This window comes from Ammospiza caudacuta, chromosome 4 (assembly GCF_027887145.1).
Source record: "Ammospiza caudacuta isolate bAmmCau1 chromosome 4, bAmmCau1.pri, whole genome shotgun sequence".
Classification (NCBI taxonomy): domain Eukaryota; kingdom Metazoa; phylum Chordata; class Aves; order Passeriformes; family Passerellidae; genus Ammospiza; species Ammospiza caudacuta.
Window position 1 is genome coordinate 52,330,630 of NC_080596.1, and position 18,562 is coordinate 52,349,191.

Below are 18,562 nucleotides of genomic sequence, written 5' to 3' on the forward strand. Positions count from 1 at the left end.
ATTTTACTGTGCCATTCTAGAACAACTGTATTGTCTCAAAGCACAGTATACCAGCTCTTCCAAGATTGTTATATTACCAGGTGCAAAGATTATTTTTCCTTCAGCTCTGACTGCAGAAATACAGACTCATCTAAGAGCACAGCTGCTTCTGGAGAAGTCAGCCCTTCCTCCAAATGAATCCTTAATTTTTTTTAAAGCAATCTAAGCTTTTCCATTTGCTGTTGCCCTGGCCTGATGAGTCTCAGAGGCTGAGGACTGAGACTTGATGAAGTTGTGCTGGGAACTGACTCAGCTCCAGCTTTCCTGTCCTCTGTGGTCACCAGGGGACACTCTGGGTCACATATTGGGACTTCTGAGATTACTGAGATGACACTAAACAAGAAGAGCAGTCGGTGAAAATAACTCTGCATTCCTCTGTGTGTAATTAAAAAGTGCTTAAGACAGTCCAAGCTTTGCTAATTTCATATGCTCATGTTCTGGAATTGTTGAATGTCAAATATTTGCTATTAAAATCTATGCATCCATATAAAGACAAGCTATCCATCTTTTTGAAAATAAAATGTGAAAGTCATATAGACTAAACTATCTGCATCTGAGTGACTTGTAAATTTGTGTGCAGTGTAAAAATACATTCTGAAAGTGACATAACTGATTTATAGTCCTCTGGGGAAAGAAAAATTTCCAAAGTGTGGAAACAGAGCAGTCACTGTGGCTTAACACTAGTGTGCTGTGAAGAATGAATTATTTTAGCTCAGTGGCTGACTTAAAAGATGAGTGGTAAGGAATGACACAAACTGAGCCAAAAATACATTTTAACTTTTGATGTGAAGAAAAAAAAAAAGGAAGCATGCAGTCCTACTTGGCTAATTTCTCAGTTTCAATATCAACAAGCTATTTGTGAATCTGCTTCTCAAAGTATCTAAAAAACAACTTGCTCAGCTTCACAGCTCTGTGCTAGTCGTTCTGTTCCTGTGATGTTTAAATCGACTGCTGTGGATGCTCATGCTGTAACTTTAAAATCTCTCTTGTTTTGCTGCCAGCATGTTCTCTGCAGCTCAGAAGGATGGCATGTCAGAAGTTAATGTGGATCCACAGATTGTTGTGTGCATGCAGAGTCTCCACGGGCAATCCTTCTGAGAGTGCATTTGCAATGACACCAGCTCAGTATGTATATTCTGCATAGGGTATATGGAGTAACCTAGGCTCTATTATCTAAATGCCTTAATAAATTATAAAGTGAGTTTCAAATTGCAAAATATGTTGCCCAGAGAGTAGTCATTTTGCTATCCCAGTGGGCAGTATATGGGATAACTTGGCAGCCTTTTGTGCTGATCTCCATTCCTGCTCTGCTCTTGCTGGGGTGTTTTGTATGGTACTGTCTTGCTTGTTTTATGAGTATGCTGTGATAAAATGTGCTTTTCTGTGTCCTGCTGTTGCCTATTCTTTTGTTAGGCTTTGTGGGAGCTTGACCATGGCATTTGATCCAGGGGCAGTCTTTGTGAAATAAAGTGATTTGTGCATGTCAGAGCACAGGCAGCAATGGGAGTACAGCAGGCATGGATGGAGACCCACCTGCACACGGGTGAGTTGGGAAAGCTGTCAATAGGATGACATGCTAAGAATATCCTATCATTTACAGCTGGCACATTAGGTGAAGATGGGCAGACAGGAACCCTTTTGACTTTTTCATTCAGACAGTTTGCATTGCATTGCACTGTTTGAATGAGACGAGTTTTGGAACCTCTATATTGCTCCTCTTAGTCCACCAAGTTTGGAAGAAATTTAAAGCTGAATATGTATTTTAGAACACTTAAAGGAATTAGCCAGAAGCAGAAGAAAGTTTTTATTCCCAGTGTTATGCTGTAACAACCAGAGACAAGTCAAAGTGGAGAAAATGAGTGGTTTTTTTTACCCAGGGTTTACAGGACCCATGGAAAGCAACACATTCCAGAGAACAGGTTTATGGCTGACAGGTCTCATGGGAGAGCTGGGGCAGTCTTGGCAGGAGAGTGAGTGAGAGAAGCTCTTCATTTACAGATGTGAAAAACCTAAGCAATGGTACTGGGGGCTGTACTCTTTAGGAACATCAGAAATAGAAGCCCTTAAAAAAGGCATTGGGTTCATCCTCCTTCCAGAGTTTTTCTTTTTAATTGGGAAGGGGCCTTGCAACTGGCTTTTAGAATACTCTGAGCAGCAAGCTCCTTTGAGAAAGGAGAAATTATGCTTTCTGTGGAACCAATTTGATATGCTTGGTGAGAAGCAGGATGAGATCAGATGCCCTTTTAGTGGTTTTGGATACTTTAGGGACAATATATAAGTGGATCCAGCTCAAAGCTCTTGCTGCCTCAGGTATGAGAACAGCAATATTCATTAGTGAATTTTTATTGCTAGGCATGAATAAATTACTGGATATCTGGTGCCTGCAGACAGGCAAAGGAAAAGCTGTATGGGAAAGCTTGGATTTAAGACAGGTTTTTCATCTCTAAAAAAAATCCCTATTTGTTTGAGGTGTAAGTTCTTACATCCTTGGTAGTTCAAATGCAGCCATACCCTGGATCAATGCAATCTTGTCTCAAGCAGAGATCTGTGATAAATCTGTTCAAATCTCATTCCCTCAGCCGGCTCTGTGCCAACAAAGGTGATAATGAATGTTTAGGTATGAACTCAGTTGTTTTTTTCCTAGCAATAAACTATGTAGAGGTTCAAGCGGAGCATTTTATTGATTTACTTTAATATCACTCGAAGTTGGTTGTGCTTTCATAGAAGCATTATAGGTATTTAGTATTAGATCTATTTCTATATGAAGAAGGGACAGCCATAAAACAATGGAATTGAAACAGAATTGCCATTTCTTATACTGTAGCCAACTGAATAAATCTTCCTCTTTTACTCAAGTATCTCTGTTCAGGTTTCTGTGGGCTTGTTCAGTTCACCCATTCAAGTGGTTTCTAAGGGTGCTGCTGACAAAGCTAACACACAGTTCAGTGTTGCAGTGTTGATCCCTGAATCCTGCTGCAGCATTAACTGTTGTCATAGAGACACAGATTTTTGAGTCCAAAGGGACAGTTTTGATAGTCAGCTCAGACCTGTTGTAAAACACATAGTAGCTTGCCAATAAGTAAATAACTTTGCCAAACTGGAGCACAGCTGGTCCCTCCCTCTCCTGCGACAGTGAAATACATTTCACTGAAGTTTGTGAGATGCTGTAAGTAAAACCCCAAATGGGGTTTTAATTTATTGTAAGAGTGATGCTGTCAGCACACATTTTTTTCAGATGAGTGAAAGCCAGGTGCAAGCTTACTCCACAAGATCCTGCTGCTACTGTGCTACTGGCAACCTCAGAGGAACAAAGAATATTAAAACAATAACAGTATTCTGTCTTACCCTCTAGGTAGTGCAGTGAGGTTAGCACTTGTAAAGAAGGATGCTAGAGTGGGGCAGTTGTATGCAGTCAGAAGTCTCTGACAGACAATCTCTGGGTAATATAATTGTAGCATTTGATGCTGCCATCCCTGGTTGTTTGCCTCCTCCTTCTACTTGTTCCTTTATCAGCTGTGTGTCCACACCCATGCAAGTTCCCAGCCTGTGGTGGCTGCTGCCAGGAACAGTGGATTTGTGCCAAGGCACTGGGTTCTGAACTGCCATAGCAGGTGTAGCCCTTGCCAAAGGCTACCTGATACAGCAGAACTAACAGCTGGGGGATTTAACATCTTAAATTGCCAAGCTAACATCCATCAGAGCTCATGTGAGAGTGCCAAGCAGTCTGTGTAACCTCCAGCCAAATATTAAATCTCCTCTTTCCCAGTACATGCTCATCTGTGAGAAATGGATTGTTACAGATCCCAGCTCCACTGATGAAGCAGTTCCAGTTATAAAATCCCCTGAGTCCGTACACAGAAGTTTCCAGTGGCCATCGTGGTATTAGACACTGGAACAAGTGCAAAATGTCTGATGTGGTCTCCCCATCTTCCACTGCAGAATTTGGAATAAGGTGAACTGGTTGGGTAAAGCTGTGAAAAATGTGTGTGAAGGAACATGTGCAGCCAAAATGCTCCCCTCCTAAATGTATACATTTCTCTTGTTGTCAGCCATGCATACATAGCTTCTGCAGTCTTGCAAGATAGCTTTAGGAAAGCTGGAAATGCAATTTTTTCATGAAAATAATCTGCTGGCTCAATGTGCACATGCATTATCCATGACTTTGCTGTGCTGCTGGAGAGGTTTGATAACTGTGCAGCGTTTGGTTCCTTGCGCTCTTTTCCATTCCTGTGTCACACAGCTGTATTGCTGCAATTTGCAATGCCTGAAATTACTCACTGTTAAGTACTAATAAGGAGCAATTCTTGTCACTTTAGGTTTTCAAGGACTGTCTTTGGCTAATTACCACAGCATCCCTACGAGGTGAAATGAGTCAGTGCCTTTCTGCTCACAAGTAGTGCAATGTTCATCTATTCTTTGACAAATTAATCTATGGGACTTCCTGGTTCCTCTGGAACATGCTCCCTTCTGTGGCAGGAGTAAGTCACCCTTAAAAACTCATGAGAACCCAAAAGAGAGCCAGGTTGTGTGTGCTTCAGCATTGGTGCTCTGTGGCAGTGCTGCACAGCTGCACAGCTGTTGTGGATGCATTGGGGAGCACTCAGGTTTTGGAGGGGAAAATGTGCCTCCAGCTGGCTTGTTTTAGAAATGGGGAAGCACCCTGGGACTCTCTGAGAAGCCACTTGCCTGCCAGCCTTTGGGAATGAAGGAAGTCCTGCAGCTCTCACAGTAAAAAGTACTGCTCTGGAAGCTGGTGCCACATGGGTTAAGCCACAAAACTGTGCACAGTATACAAATGAACAAGACCACTTTCCAGTGCTTTGAAAATGGTTTGGCAGTGCACATCTTGCACAGTATCTGTCTAGTGGTGAGAAATGGTGCTTGCTATTGCAGACTTGCTTAGTGATTTCAAAACTTGCTTAGTGACTACAGCACCACCTTCCTTGGCCCTTTTACTTAAGGAATAGTTCTGTCCTGGGGTTTATTGAATTCCTGTCTGTCCCAAAATTGCGGTGGATAAGCCTTTCTATCAGAGACATTTTTTTAACCAAAAAAAAAGAGAACAGTTTCATTTTCAACCTAGTGCTGTGAACATTCTATACTAGCACAATAGAAACAGAACAGAAGATCAGTAGCTGAAGGGTGATGCAGGAGCTGGAAGGAGAACTTGAAGGTAGGAATCTTATCAACTGGTTCTGTCATGGAAGCAAATGGCACATGCCTAACACACATGGCATGAGCAGAGAAGCCATGGTCATGGTTATCACCCCTTTATTCACCTTATTTCATTCTGTCCCCTCATTACTCTCAAGGGGATTAGTTGGCACTACTGAGTGCAGAGTACTCTGGACAAGTGGCTTACTTGTACTCAAATGTAAGAAAGAAGCAGGCAGCTTGGCCTTCAGAACTCTATTCTTCCAAATATGATGTCCTGGTTTAGGGCACCCCAGGCCATATGATCCATAATTTTTGAGTATTTTAGACATGCAGAATAGAAGAACTGTGGTGCATTAGAAGGTATGTTTTAGGTGGAAAATTGTCAAAGACACCAGTGCCCCTGACACATCTACTACTTGTCGGCTTCCAGTAGCAGGTAAGCACATCTGTGCTTTTGGAAAATGATTCTGTCGTTAGTAGAACTGACCTAAATACTCATGAGAAGAAATTGACTCTCCAATGTTGACCTGTTGCAAATTGTGATCACCTCAACAAGTCTTAACGTATCAACATATGCATCTCTGGAGACATGAATTATTTATACAAGTGTTCAAAAGGTCTGAAAAGCAATTTTCTTTTGGGCATGTGTGACTGGCCACATGAATGACATGGTATTCTCTCATCCCTGGTTGTGTTAGCATTTTAATTGCTTATTCCATCTGATGCTAATTTTGATTCTTGATGAGGTCTCAGGGGTAGTACTAAATCCATTCTCACTGAGAACATTTATACCTACAAATCTTCATTTATGTGAAAGCTTGTGAAAAGAGAGGTACAAACCAGTAAAGTGTCAGTCTAATTTCATTATTTGGGCTGATATATGCTAGCTGATAAATGCTTACCTACTTTCATCATCTTCTGTCATGACTAAGCTGGGGACTTCAAATCAACTACCTCCCAACAAATAAACTAGGTATGTGTTCAATATGAATGCAACTTCACTATTGTCACACATTTTGGTTGCTGTGGTATTGTATATATATCTGTTTCCTCTGCTAATCAGATGGAAAAGTGACTGAGGAGAAGTGTTATGCACTATATTTTGAAAATCAAGTCTTGACTCATTCTCCAAATGCATCCATTACACACCTTAATAAGTTTAAGCCAGAAGATGAGCCAAGCAGCAGCAAGGACGAAAAAGGTTTTGTGCCAAAAATAGGCAAGGGACTGCAAAGCCCAAGTATGTGAAGACAACCATGCATCTTAACAAGATACTGTAAAGTGGTGGATTGTGACACTTGGACTGAGTTTTGAACAAGCAGAAAGGGACTGGGGGGATCAGTAGCGAGATGGGAAACACTGAAAAGGGAAGCTACATGGCCAGCATAATAAAGATTATTTTTAAAAGCCTTACAGGCATTTCTCTAACAGCTACCATCATAAAATAAAGAGACAATAACAAAATTTGTAAATGCATGCTGTGTTCCTATGCTCATGGAAGACAGTGACAAAGCTCTCATTAACCTTGGAGCTGAAGGATCAAGTTATTTCCTTTTACAACCTCCAAATGATTTGGTAACAGCAATTGATCAATCCTGCCAGAACCACGTGGGACAGATGTCAATCTAGATGTTAGAGAAGAATGTGCTAAGGTGAAGTAATTAATCCAGGTTCAGCAGTGCTTGGGCACTGAAGATGGACAGTGCTTGACTGCTGTCCTCTGAGCTAATCTTCAAAAAATACCCTCCTCCTTTCCTTGTCAAGAGATTTTGAAAGGCATCTTACAAACTTGGATCAACCAGTATTGTGAATGAAACTCATTTTGGCTTGTGTATTACAGAAATACATTTAGTATGTTCAGTGTGCAAGCTCACTGAACCCATAGTTTTTGAACAACTTGCTCCTGTTTTGCCCAACCTGTGAATGTGGTTCAATTCTCAGCTGTCATCTAGCCAACACTTTCCCTCCAGTAACTTACAACTTTCAATTTCTAGTGTGCAGTTTTGTTCATCCAGAGGATATCTGCGTAGATCCATCATGCAAGCAGCTGTTGTTGTGATCCTGTAAGAGGAGGGTGAAAAAACTTAATAAGACTTGAAACAACATATTACTTGTTTGAGATGGCAAGATTTTCTATAATGGATTTTGTGTTTGTTTAAATACAGAATGGTATCTACTTGGATTCCTGGCATGCAGTCTTTATAGAGCTTGTAAAGCATGATTAATTTATGCAGCACAGCACACTGGTTACAGGATAAAGCATAAAACTATATGCTGAACATTGTAGAGAGGATTTTGACTCAAAAGTTTATGTGTAGAAGTGTACAGTGTTTTGAAGGACATTCAGTGAGATTTCTACTTGGACATTTTTTCTTAAATGTTCTTAATTGAGAAATCTTCAAATTGTTTAGCAAATTGTTTTATTTTTATCTCACATTGCTGATATCTTTCTTTTTCCATTTCATTGTCACTTACTGCTGTTTTGTCTGATAGGTAGGTGTATTTTCATCCATGCTGTGGAGAACCTGATAATACTTCATTCATTATTTTTATGCTTTCATAATCAGTTTATCATTAGCTATGATAATTATATATCACTTCTTAAATATGGCATGAGGCAATCAAACACTACTGAAATATAACATCATACAGTGGTTACTTCATGAACATTGAGAGTAACTATGATTGCAGGCTGGATATTTCAGATCCTTAGTTCTTCTATAGGGCATGTGAGTTGATATTTGGTCCCTAAAGATATTCTCCATAGCCTAAGTCTTTTTGCAAGGCAGTTCCTCTCCCTTGTTAGATCATAAATCACAAGAACATCTAAAAAAATATTTGCTGATAAGTCTGTGACTGTGTGGGAGGAAGGTTAAATGACTTCATGAGGATGGGGATCAAATTTTAAAGCTCCCTTTGAGAAAGACAATTAGATCAGTGTTTTCAAACTCACAAAAGTGAGTTATCACCTTCATTTGCCCCCCCCCCTTTTTCTTTTTTTTTTGGTGATAGATGGGCTCTTAAATGCTTATAAACTTTTGAAGTTGTGAATGGGCAAACTTGGCTTCTACTTTTATTGGTCTCTCTCCTTCTCTCTCCAAAGATTTATACCAGATAAAGGCAGATAACCTCTTTTCTTGATCTGGATTTGGTCCTGTTGTTCCAGTTCCATGTTAATGAACACCAGAGGAGTACATTTTGAGATTTTACTTTTGATGTGCTGAAAGTCAAGCACAATTACATGCTGTATTGGGGTGATAATACTTGCTGTCACTGAACTGTCAGAAATTAAAAAGGAAAACAAATGCCACATGCTTTATTACTGTGACATACTTCAACATTTCTTAACTCTACAAAATTCATAAGAACCAGCCCATGAAACTACTCTGGACCATGAAAATGGTACATTTATACTTTTTTTCAGGCTGACTTTGTCACATTAAATAGAAATGCATGTGCCTTCACATGCATTTGCCATAGAAATGCATTTGCCATAAAAAAAAGGTCTTCAACTGCAGTAGGACCTTATTTAGATTATCCATATATCAATTACACCTTACTGAGAGGCACTGAGAAGACACTCATTTGTCAGACACCTGCTTAATAACGCTTAAGCTCACGCATAACAATATACTAACATTAGTCACAGTTAAATGCTTTTAATGAAGGTTCCATAGGGAAATGTTTTGTTCCCAATTAATAAATTGGCCTTTATGGTAATTTAGTTGACCTGTATCACCAGAGGGTTTTCTGAACAGAGTGCTACTGTGGTGAGGCAGCACTGCCCTGCCACCTCCTCAGGCTGCTCTGTGATCTCAGGGACTCCCACTAGACTTGGCTTTTGGGCAATGAGTTGAGCGCTGATGTACCTTGACCGTGCCACAAATTCTTGCATGGCTAAGGTGGGGGTGGCACTCTCTGTACCAGCAACTTCTGCTGCCTCCCCAAAGAAGGGTACAAGAGATACTCAGTCATCCTCTGACACCCTTGAACATTATTTACCTGGATTGTAGCCCGAGTGGAGCCGTACCGTCGTTTTTAAGAACTCCAGTAATTACCAGCTTGGATTGCAGCCAGGATAGAAACTCACTAATGACTAAAGCCAAGCATTTTGTGACCCTCTAAGCAGCTCTTCTGGACTGCAGTGGATGCACCTCTCTCTTAGAGGGACACCTCTCAGAGCTTTGCTATACTTGCTGGACTGAAAACTCATGGTGGGACCCACACTGACACCCCCACTCCCTCTCAAGGCTCAAGTCTCACTCACAGAGAAATGACAAGGTATTTAATATGAGTATTTCATTGGATTTGAGAGTAATTTTTAACAGATATATCTTTGTAAATTTATTTAGACACAGAGATTGTGTCTGTAGATGTTTGTGTGTTTGAAGTGATTGAAACACACTATAGCAAGTATAGCATGAATGTTGCCATCTTGAATCTATAATGAGTCATGCACCCTCTTCTGCACCCTTACACTTTTTTCTTCCTGGTCTCTGTGCAAATTCTAAACTGATTCTAATCCAATTTTCATAGGTATGGTTCACCTTTGTAGTAAGTAACAGAGTAAACCTTTCCATAGCACTTTGTGAAGTTGTACAAATTTACATGAAACCTTCTTTTGCTAATATATTTGACAATGGTTTTTGACTCATCCTAAGCACTCATTTGTGATAACCAGTTTGAATGACCAGTTATTCCTCATGGCTGGGTATCTGTACTACTGACTTCTGCAGCTCTGCATATTTTACATAAGTTACATAAGCAACAGCAATTAGCTATTCTTTACATCATCAATGCAAATTGATAGGGAAGTAGTAATTAATATAATTGTTTGTATCTGAAATTTAAATACTCTAAACAATCTTTCCCCCTGACAATTGTAATTCTGACAACCGTACTGTCTTCTCCACCAGCCTGCCAACAAAATATGGTTCCTCCTAAAGCTGGAGGTGCTTAAAATTTATTGAGAATCTTATGTTTCCATGAAAATAATTACATGTAATTAAAGGAGTGCTTCAGGATTCAGAAACCTTCATTACCTGTAGTTCATAAATCTGCCTTTCAAGCATGTTTCTCACTCTTGATAGAGCTCAGCTGAGTAAAATTGCTAATGGCATTATGCTCTGGATAACCACAAAACTTATTTAAGCAGATAAATTAAACCCAGATGAAATCATATTAATTGTTGTCTTGGTGAAAATAAAATCAAGTATTTTATTATAAATAGAGTAAATAAATCCCAGACCTGTTAGTGGTTGTACTCCCTCTTGGTGGAGGAAGTAACTGATGGCTTGCACATGCACCAGAAGCTTAAAAATAAAGACATTCAAATGCAGAATACAGGGGTGTAATGGCAGGAAGGAGATTGCAATAATCTGAACATAGGGCAAAGCTCCAATAAATCTGTGTTCAAGAGGATTAGACCTGAAAGGCCCTCAGCACAAGTTTGTGGCAATGGTAGAATAACATGAGGCTCTGTACATGTTTAAGTGGAGGATTAATCCTACACTTGAAGCAGAACTATTTATATCTCAAAGTAGGATGTGTTTCTTCCAGGCTTTCCATTCTTGAAATACATTTTAAGTTCAGGTGTTGGGGCTAATTTATTTTGTTTGTACATTGTCTTTTATTTTACTGTCTTTACATTCTTTAGAATAATTTGGCTACAAATGTTAAAAATGGGATTATGCAAAGAAGACAAGCAGTTAGGTGGAGATATTTCATTATGCTACTTAATTTCACTCATGTCAGTACTCAGACATTCTGAGATGGAATGAAGTCTGAACTGCCAACAGGCAAGATAAATAGTATTTGCATAAAAGCAAAATCAACTGATTTAATTTTTTGAAATTGTGGCTTGGGGTTCAAGTTATTTCATCCTCTGCTTCGCTTTTACTTTGATGCCTTACTCTCTGAATATCTTATACTTACTGTATAGCCAAGTTATTTTTTGCCAAATATAAGATTAAATTAAAAAAACCAAACCACTGATGTCCAGTATTTGCAAAACTGTCTTCCACTAAATAATACTGTCAGAGATTTCCCTGCAGAGCAGCAGGGTTTGTAGAAACAAATGTTAAAGCTTAGTATTTTGAGTTAAATCATCAATGAGCAGTTAAAATAAATTCAGAATGAACACAGGAAGTAGATTTATGGTTCAGTACTTAGATAATTTCCTCAATGTGCTGTCAAAAAGCTGATCCTCAATTCTTGGACAAGAAATAGATGCAATATTTAAGACAGCAATAATAATTAAATGTGAAGATGATGAAAGCTAAACAATGCAAGTTCTATTGTGAAATGTTTCCTTCATTTGGAGGTCAGGTATCAAATTTTAATATGTTTGTTCTTTTTCTGCCAGTCAACAGAGCATAAATTATAAATGTACATGAGGATATGAACTGGGATGGACTAAATTTTTTTTTCCTTAAAAGCTAAATGAAATCTTCAAATCAAATTAAGAAGAAACATGCTTCTCTTAACCACTATAGGTGCTAGGGCTCTAGTACATGCTGGAAGTAGACTTTCATATTCCAGGAAAAAAATAGCTTTTATTAAATCAGTGTTAATTTAACTTTACTGGTATCAGGAAACTTAGTCCCCGAGGAACATCAGAACCCAGATCCATATCCCTGGTGTAGCTAGTTTAATTTTTCTGAAACTGGAAGAATCTTGATGTTTGAGGGGGGATGTCTTGTAAGGAGAGTTATTGAAGGAATAGAAGAAGGCAGAAATAAAAATATATGCAATCTGCAATTTTTTTTCTCTGTCCAAGCCATGTACAAGGTTTACAGTTCTCATACCTGCTGACACCACACATTTCCAAGCACAGCCTGAGTGCTTGACCCTGGGAGAAATGTCATCTCTGCACCTGGAAATGTGTCCAACTTCTACTGCCTGGAGCAGCCTACTTGTAGGGTGCACACTGAACATCAGCATTATTGGTTTGGTACTGGGTATTTGATATAATGTTGTGTGCACTTGGGAAATCTGTATTCAACAGCCTGTGTGTTGCTTGTCTGGTCACATTCCAATAAAGTCTATTAAATTCTATTAAAAAAAGGAGTTATGAGTATTAGTAAAATTGGCAAGGGCCAAAAGATGATTAAATAGTAATGCTTTCACAGATCTCATTAGAAGCTGAGAAAAAATTTGCAATATTAGATCCTTAGTTTTAGATATGAGTACATTAGCATGTGAAAACTTTTCTTTTTTTTTTTCAATTAGAAAATGATTATATTTTAGCTAATTTTCCCAGTAGGACATATATTTGTGGCTCTAGGGTGACAAGCTGTCAACTTCTAGGTCACAGCTGCAGACCGCATACTTTGAGATAAACTCAAGTTTACAAAGAAAGCTTTTGTATGATTTAGCTTAAAAAGTACAACACACATTTTCTTTTGATCTTGCTCAGAGAAATAGTACAGTTGAATAATCATGACAACATAAAAAGGACCTTGAGGAAGATGTGTAAAGAGAAACACACAGCTCAAAGACCTTTATAATATTGGGTAAAGTGACCTGTTATACTTAAGTTGCACAAAGATTAGGCAGGGAAAAATGCGTCAGACTATGGGCTTTCTACTGTATTTTATCAACACTCTGAACTTGTCAGTGTTTGCTTGATTTGCCACTCCTTCATCTTTGTCCCTTTAGTTGCCCACATTGAACCTTAAATGAAATGTGAGCAGCTCAGCAATATCATCAGTTGCCTCAGGTGTCAAGGACTTGAGCTACTATAGCTGCAGCCAGAAAGGGACACATGGTAAAATTTTGCAATGCCTTTCAAGGGCTGAAACATTGCTTTTAAGGTAAAATGAGCTGCAATGTTCAGTGACAACACCACCCAACAAAACCACAACAAACTATTGAAAAAAACTAGAAGAAGAAATAACTAATAGTAGCACTGACTAGTGCTCTAGCTAGTAATGGTCATGGATTTGTGCTGAGACCTGGAGCAATCATTCTGGGTTTGTCTTTCCCTGTGTAACTAGTAACATTCCTGAGAGTAAATAGACTTGTCAGATGTAGAGGAGGAATACTGGGTTTTCTCTGAAGTGTAAATATAAATGTCTGTTTTCAAGCCAAAGACAGGCATAAAAAGTTAATCTGCAGGATGTCAAATCAATCAACTGCATTGGCTCGAAATAAGAATTCTACAAAAACAACTTAATGAAAACATGACTGCCCTTATTGCTCCTTCTATTCTGATATGCTCTCCCCAAAAGCTACTGAGCTGTCTGCCTGGGCTGCCATGTTGTCCTGTAGGTCCTCTGAGACACTCCTTATGCCATTCTTATTTCCCCCTGGTTATATCAACTCAACAGCAGCCAAGACAAATGAAGCAGAATTTGCCTGAACTGACTGTTCTTGAATCTGTTCATCAGTTGGGCTCTGTGTTGGGCCCTAAAAATAGTTAAATAGCACCACATCAGAGGGGAGTAATGATGATGATGAACTGATGAAGGCAGTGCTCCCACATAATGAATTTTGCTATTCCCATGTCAGTGGGAATATTGACCACCAGTGAATTGCTGGTAAACTGCCTGAGCTTTGTCTGAAACAGAAGTCCTGGAAGAGTCAAAATTCTATTCTTAAAGAATGTTCCCCGTCTGTCTCAGCAGCAGAGCCTAATCCTGAGGTATCCATTCAGTCTCAGTCAGGGGCAAGCCACAGAGCACAGTGTGACACCCACTGAGGAGAGAAAGAATGGTTTGTGACTGTGTCTTCACATGCCCAAACAGTTACTGAGTCTAATGCAGGATGTGCTGATTGGAGTAAGCATGTGCCTGGTCTTGTTGTTGTGGTCATTTCACTCTGCTTCAATAAGTACTCTTTAACATGACCCAGGCACTAGTTTATCACACCTGTTATGTCCCTACAAAGCTATGCAATGGTCAAATGCCCTTCTGCTAGACTGAACTTACTATGAATTTGAAACTTGTTAACTTGTTATTCATTTGCTGTTTGTTCTTCCCTGCCCCCTTACATGTTGTATTTTCTCTTTTTTTTTTTTTTTTTTTTTGGTTGGTTGGTTTATGATTTTTTGAGGTTTTTTTGTTTGTCTGTTTGTTTGAATAATGAAGGGTTGTTTACTGGAAAAGGTCACTGCTGATCTTCCTTTAAGTACTCCAGGTTCAGAAATCTCTTGCAGAACTTGGGGCATATGTGTTTTGTGGTGAAGGCTTTCAGATGCAGCACACTGTGATAATGGTATTGTGATCTATAGGACAATACTGCCTAAGAACTGCCTGCGGCAAGTGATGTCTTCAAGCAGAATTCTCTGTTCCTTACTCTGATTTTTATTGTAAAATGTAAGCTGGTGGTATCATTCCCACCTTTAATCTCACTTCTGAATGCAAATAAGTGTTATCAAGTGTGTTAGGCAGGTGCTACTGGATGCTTATGGTAACACTGTGCTTTTGTGTTTTATGTCCTGCTTGGCAGTGGTTTAAAAAGATTTGCTGCTGGAGCTGAAGGTCACTTTTTTCCCCTGTATTTTTTCACAGAAAACTTTGACTTCTGTAGTCAGTGCAAAGTAGGAGTGTATCAAAGGTTACTTAATTTTCAATAAGAGTGCATAGGGCATGAAAATATTTTGGGGAAGGGAACATCACATTTCAGTTGTCTTGGGAGATTTACTTTGCCACTCCAAGTAATGGTCAGTAAATTCATTATTTTTTTGCTTAAACACTTAATGAATAGTCTTTCAGCTGCCAGAACTCTGCTTCAGCTACGTAGTTACATGGTTAAATAGCTGCTTAGGACTATCATGAATAGGGATGGGGTGGGGAAATTACCCGAAATTCAGACAAGCTGACTTTCTGGCTTCTGCCTTTTCCAAGGGGAGAACCTGAAGCTCCAGCAGAGCAGTGGCAATAGGAGGCAATGGGAAAGGGAGAGCTCGTACATAGAGGAGATAAGGAGAGAGGAGGTGAGAAAAAAGGTCTGTCAGAAAACATGTTGCTCTGACTGAATTAGAACCTCCTAAAATCAAACCCCTAAGCCAGATATGTACTTTTTAAAGAAAATGTAAGACCATCATTCTGTTCAATGTAGTGCATCAGAAATAGTTCAGAGTAGAGTGAAGATGAGTGGTGGAAGGATGAAGATGTTTGTAAATATCAAGAATAATAATAAAAAAATCACCACAATTTTACAGTGTAAAACCTTTTAAACATTAAAAAAAGCTGTGCACTTGATGCTTCTAAGCCAAATTTCTGTGCAATGAGGATTTTTACTGCACAGCCATAAACCCATGAAAATAAATTTTACAATATAAATCCCAAGAGGCCTATAACCACACCAGGGCAACCAAGATACTTCAATAAAAAGTTCCTTAGATTTGGAGCTGAAATTTACTGCAAATAGTAATTTAGTTTGACAGTGCAACTATGTTGCAAGATAAAAAGAAAAAGACCAAGCTAGATGGGAAGTGCTTAGCATAAAGGAAGGTTCAAGAGAGAAATAAAGTCAGATGACTGTTTTTCAATCTGGTTTGAATTTACAAAAAAGTTGATAAATCTGTAACTTTTTCAATGTCTGTATGCAAACCTTCTAAAAGTGACTAAATGCCAGAAACGTGCAGATTATATCCATTGACAAAACCACCCTGCTCAGGAGAGAATACAAGTCTGCTAGATGGCAGCAGTGATGTTAGTGTCATCTGGTATGGTCACCTTTTGGTTTGGTTGTTGTGTTGTTGCTTATTTCAAAATAAAACCAAATTAGACACCAGCATACACCTGCTCTCTTTGGCAGGAGCAGAAACAAGGCAGTATCTTCCATATGCAGCCTGGTTTGGAAGGCTTCAGGATGTGCTTGGGCAAAACAGCTGGTGGTTTCAGGTTTGTTTTTTTGATATTGTTTCATGCTTGGTTTTGTTTGGTTGGGTGGTTTTGGTTTGTTTGGGTTTTTTCTTTTGTTTTGTGTTTTTTTGGGGAGGGGGGAAAGGGGGGAAGAGATGCTTTTTTCCTCGTGTCTTGAGTAATCTCAGAGCAGCAAGCCTGAGAGTTCAAGGAGCATTTGGACAGTACTCTCAGGCACAGGGTGTGATTTTTGGGGCTGTCCTGTGCAGGGCCAGGAGTTGGACTTTGATGATCATTGTGGGTCCCTTCCAACTCAGAATGTTCTGTGATTCTGTGATCTTTGATATTCTGCAGGCTCAGACTCTGCAGGCTTTTGTTCTCTCCTAGCAACACATCTGCATTTGATTTCTACAAGTAGTTGATGTGTAATTCCTCACAGTCAGTATCTGTTGCTGTGCCTGTCTCTTCTATCTTTAGCTTTAAGAGCACAATACAATAGTCTCTTTCTAATGCTCTGTGCCTTTATTTATGCAATGTTTACAAGGACAGAACACGTAAAAATCTCCTTAGTAGAGAGAGATGCTCTTTGCCATAATGTTAAAGTACTGAATTAAGACTGAAGCTTATAAAACAGACCAACTTTTCTGCTTATGTTGTCTGAGTAGTTAAGGAGAATTTTTAGATAAAAACCAGGTTGTTTATGGCGCTAAATTCTCTCTTTGTGTTGTTTCATCATAACCTTTCTGTGTTGCATGGCTTCTTGAGTCCCAAGAGGTAGTTGGGTAATTTTACTTTTTTTTTTTTTTTCTTTTTTTTGTCCTTCTCACAGGACAAGAGGATAATACAGTGTGGCATTGCTACTTGACTACTGTCTAATATCTCTGTTGAATTTCATACCTCAGAAGTTCTTCCCTGAACTGTTTTGATGCTGTAAGTCACAATAAATTACATGGGCATTCTTTCATTAAGATAAACTAATAAAAATGTAAAAAAAGTATGAAAGGCATTGTGTCAGCCTGTAGGGTTTTGAAACTCTCATCCCTATACTTTCCATCTTGTATATTTTTTACTACTATTCTCAAGTCTAGTAACTAAATAACATGTTACTGCTAAGGTTTAGTGTCCAGTGGTTTCACAGAATGATTTCTTTTCGTTCAATGAAGACCTTATTTTTGTATCCAAGGATGGAGTTTGAAACCTTTATAGGAGAAGGGTTTAAAAATGGGTTTGGAAATGTTGCGTTTAAAAATTCATATATTGCATCTTCTACTAGTTTCATACATTCTTCCTGCATCTAATTTAAAGATGCTTTGGAAGGGAAAATATTTACATATACATTTTACTTATTGTTACCTTTACACAGAGTAAGTGATACCTGGCATGCTGAGGAGAACTGAGATAAGTTTTTTCCTTTGCCTCTTGCTATGGCAATGACTTTCTCTTTGAGTATGCTAATAGCTCTTCAATTTATCAAATAATTTGCTTATACTGATAAAATTTCCTACAGGTGACTGAGTATAGCAGAAGATTGAGCTATTCCCTGTGAAAGCAAAAAGTCCTGAACAGCACTGTGCAGTATTCAGGCAGATTTACTTATAATCTTGTGAGCATGCAGGCCTTTGATTTTTTCTTAAGAAAATGCTTTGATATTTTCACTGGCATCTTAAACATAAGCCTGACATTTTGCCATTAGGAAGTCATAGAAAAAAGGAATTAAAAATGGAATAAAAGATCACTAGTGAGTGAAAGCTCATACATATATATCAAACAGCCATCACCTCAATGCTCACAGAAGATAGAAACTTCCTTTGCCATTGAGAAAACTTTTCCAGCTTATAGGGAGACCTACAAAATATCCTCAAAGATTAATCTGGAAAGTAAGCTTTATGTCTGTATCATCCACAGCCACAATAATGAAATTATATGGGTACAAAATACTTGTGGAAGAGGCTGCTGTTTATAACCCAGGCAGTTTAATTACACAGAGCTCTGAATGGCTGTACCTGCAGAATGGAGGAGGCAGTGACTACTTAGCCTGAAATTTGTTGGGCTAGACAAAATTAGTTTTGGTATTTTACTCTTGCAGTCCTGAAATGTCTGCATTTTCAGGCTTTTTTTTTTTTTTTTTTGTGTTCATGTGTTAATCAAATGGAATAAAGCTAATTCTGTTTATATGTTCTTTAATGATAACCACACAGATCACCCATCAGTTTGAATTCCTTATATTCAGCAGATAGGCTGCCCATTTGAATCATCAACATGAATTCTGAGAATAAGGATATTTTAAAGTATTTTGAGCATTTAACTAATACTAAGCGTATGCATCTGCTATGCAGAGTTCTCCTTTTTAGTGATTGCTTATGAGAAATTAAATAAGGTTGCATTAACATACCATATATAGCATAATTAAATATTACTGAAACATCTGTGACACGCCTTCAAAACAAAACTTCTCTTTTCTCATTTTCTCTCAGCAGAGTCCCAGCAGGGGGCTCCCAGGTAACACAAAAATCTGTTGCAGTCTTAATACACACTTGGTGCCCACACTTGGATGA

The 18,562-nt window shown here is 38.7% G+C and overlaps 1 protein-coding gene across 1 annotated transcript in view; it reads right to left on the reverse strand.

Moving 5' to 3' along the window:
- GABRB1 (gamma-aminobutyric acid type A receptor subunit beta1) overlaps positions 1-18,562 on the reverse strand; it is a 104,672-nt gene that overhangs the window by 16,223 nt on the left and 69,887 nt on the right. The window contains exon 5 of the mRNA XM_058803601.1: positions 7,175-7,257. Coding sequence (XP_058659584.1) covers positions 7,175-7,257 — 83 coding nt within the window. The remainder of the gene's footprint in view (positions 1-7,174; positions 7,258-18,562) is intronic.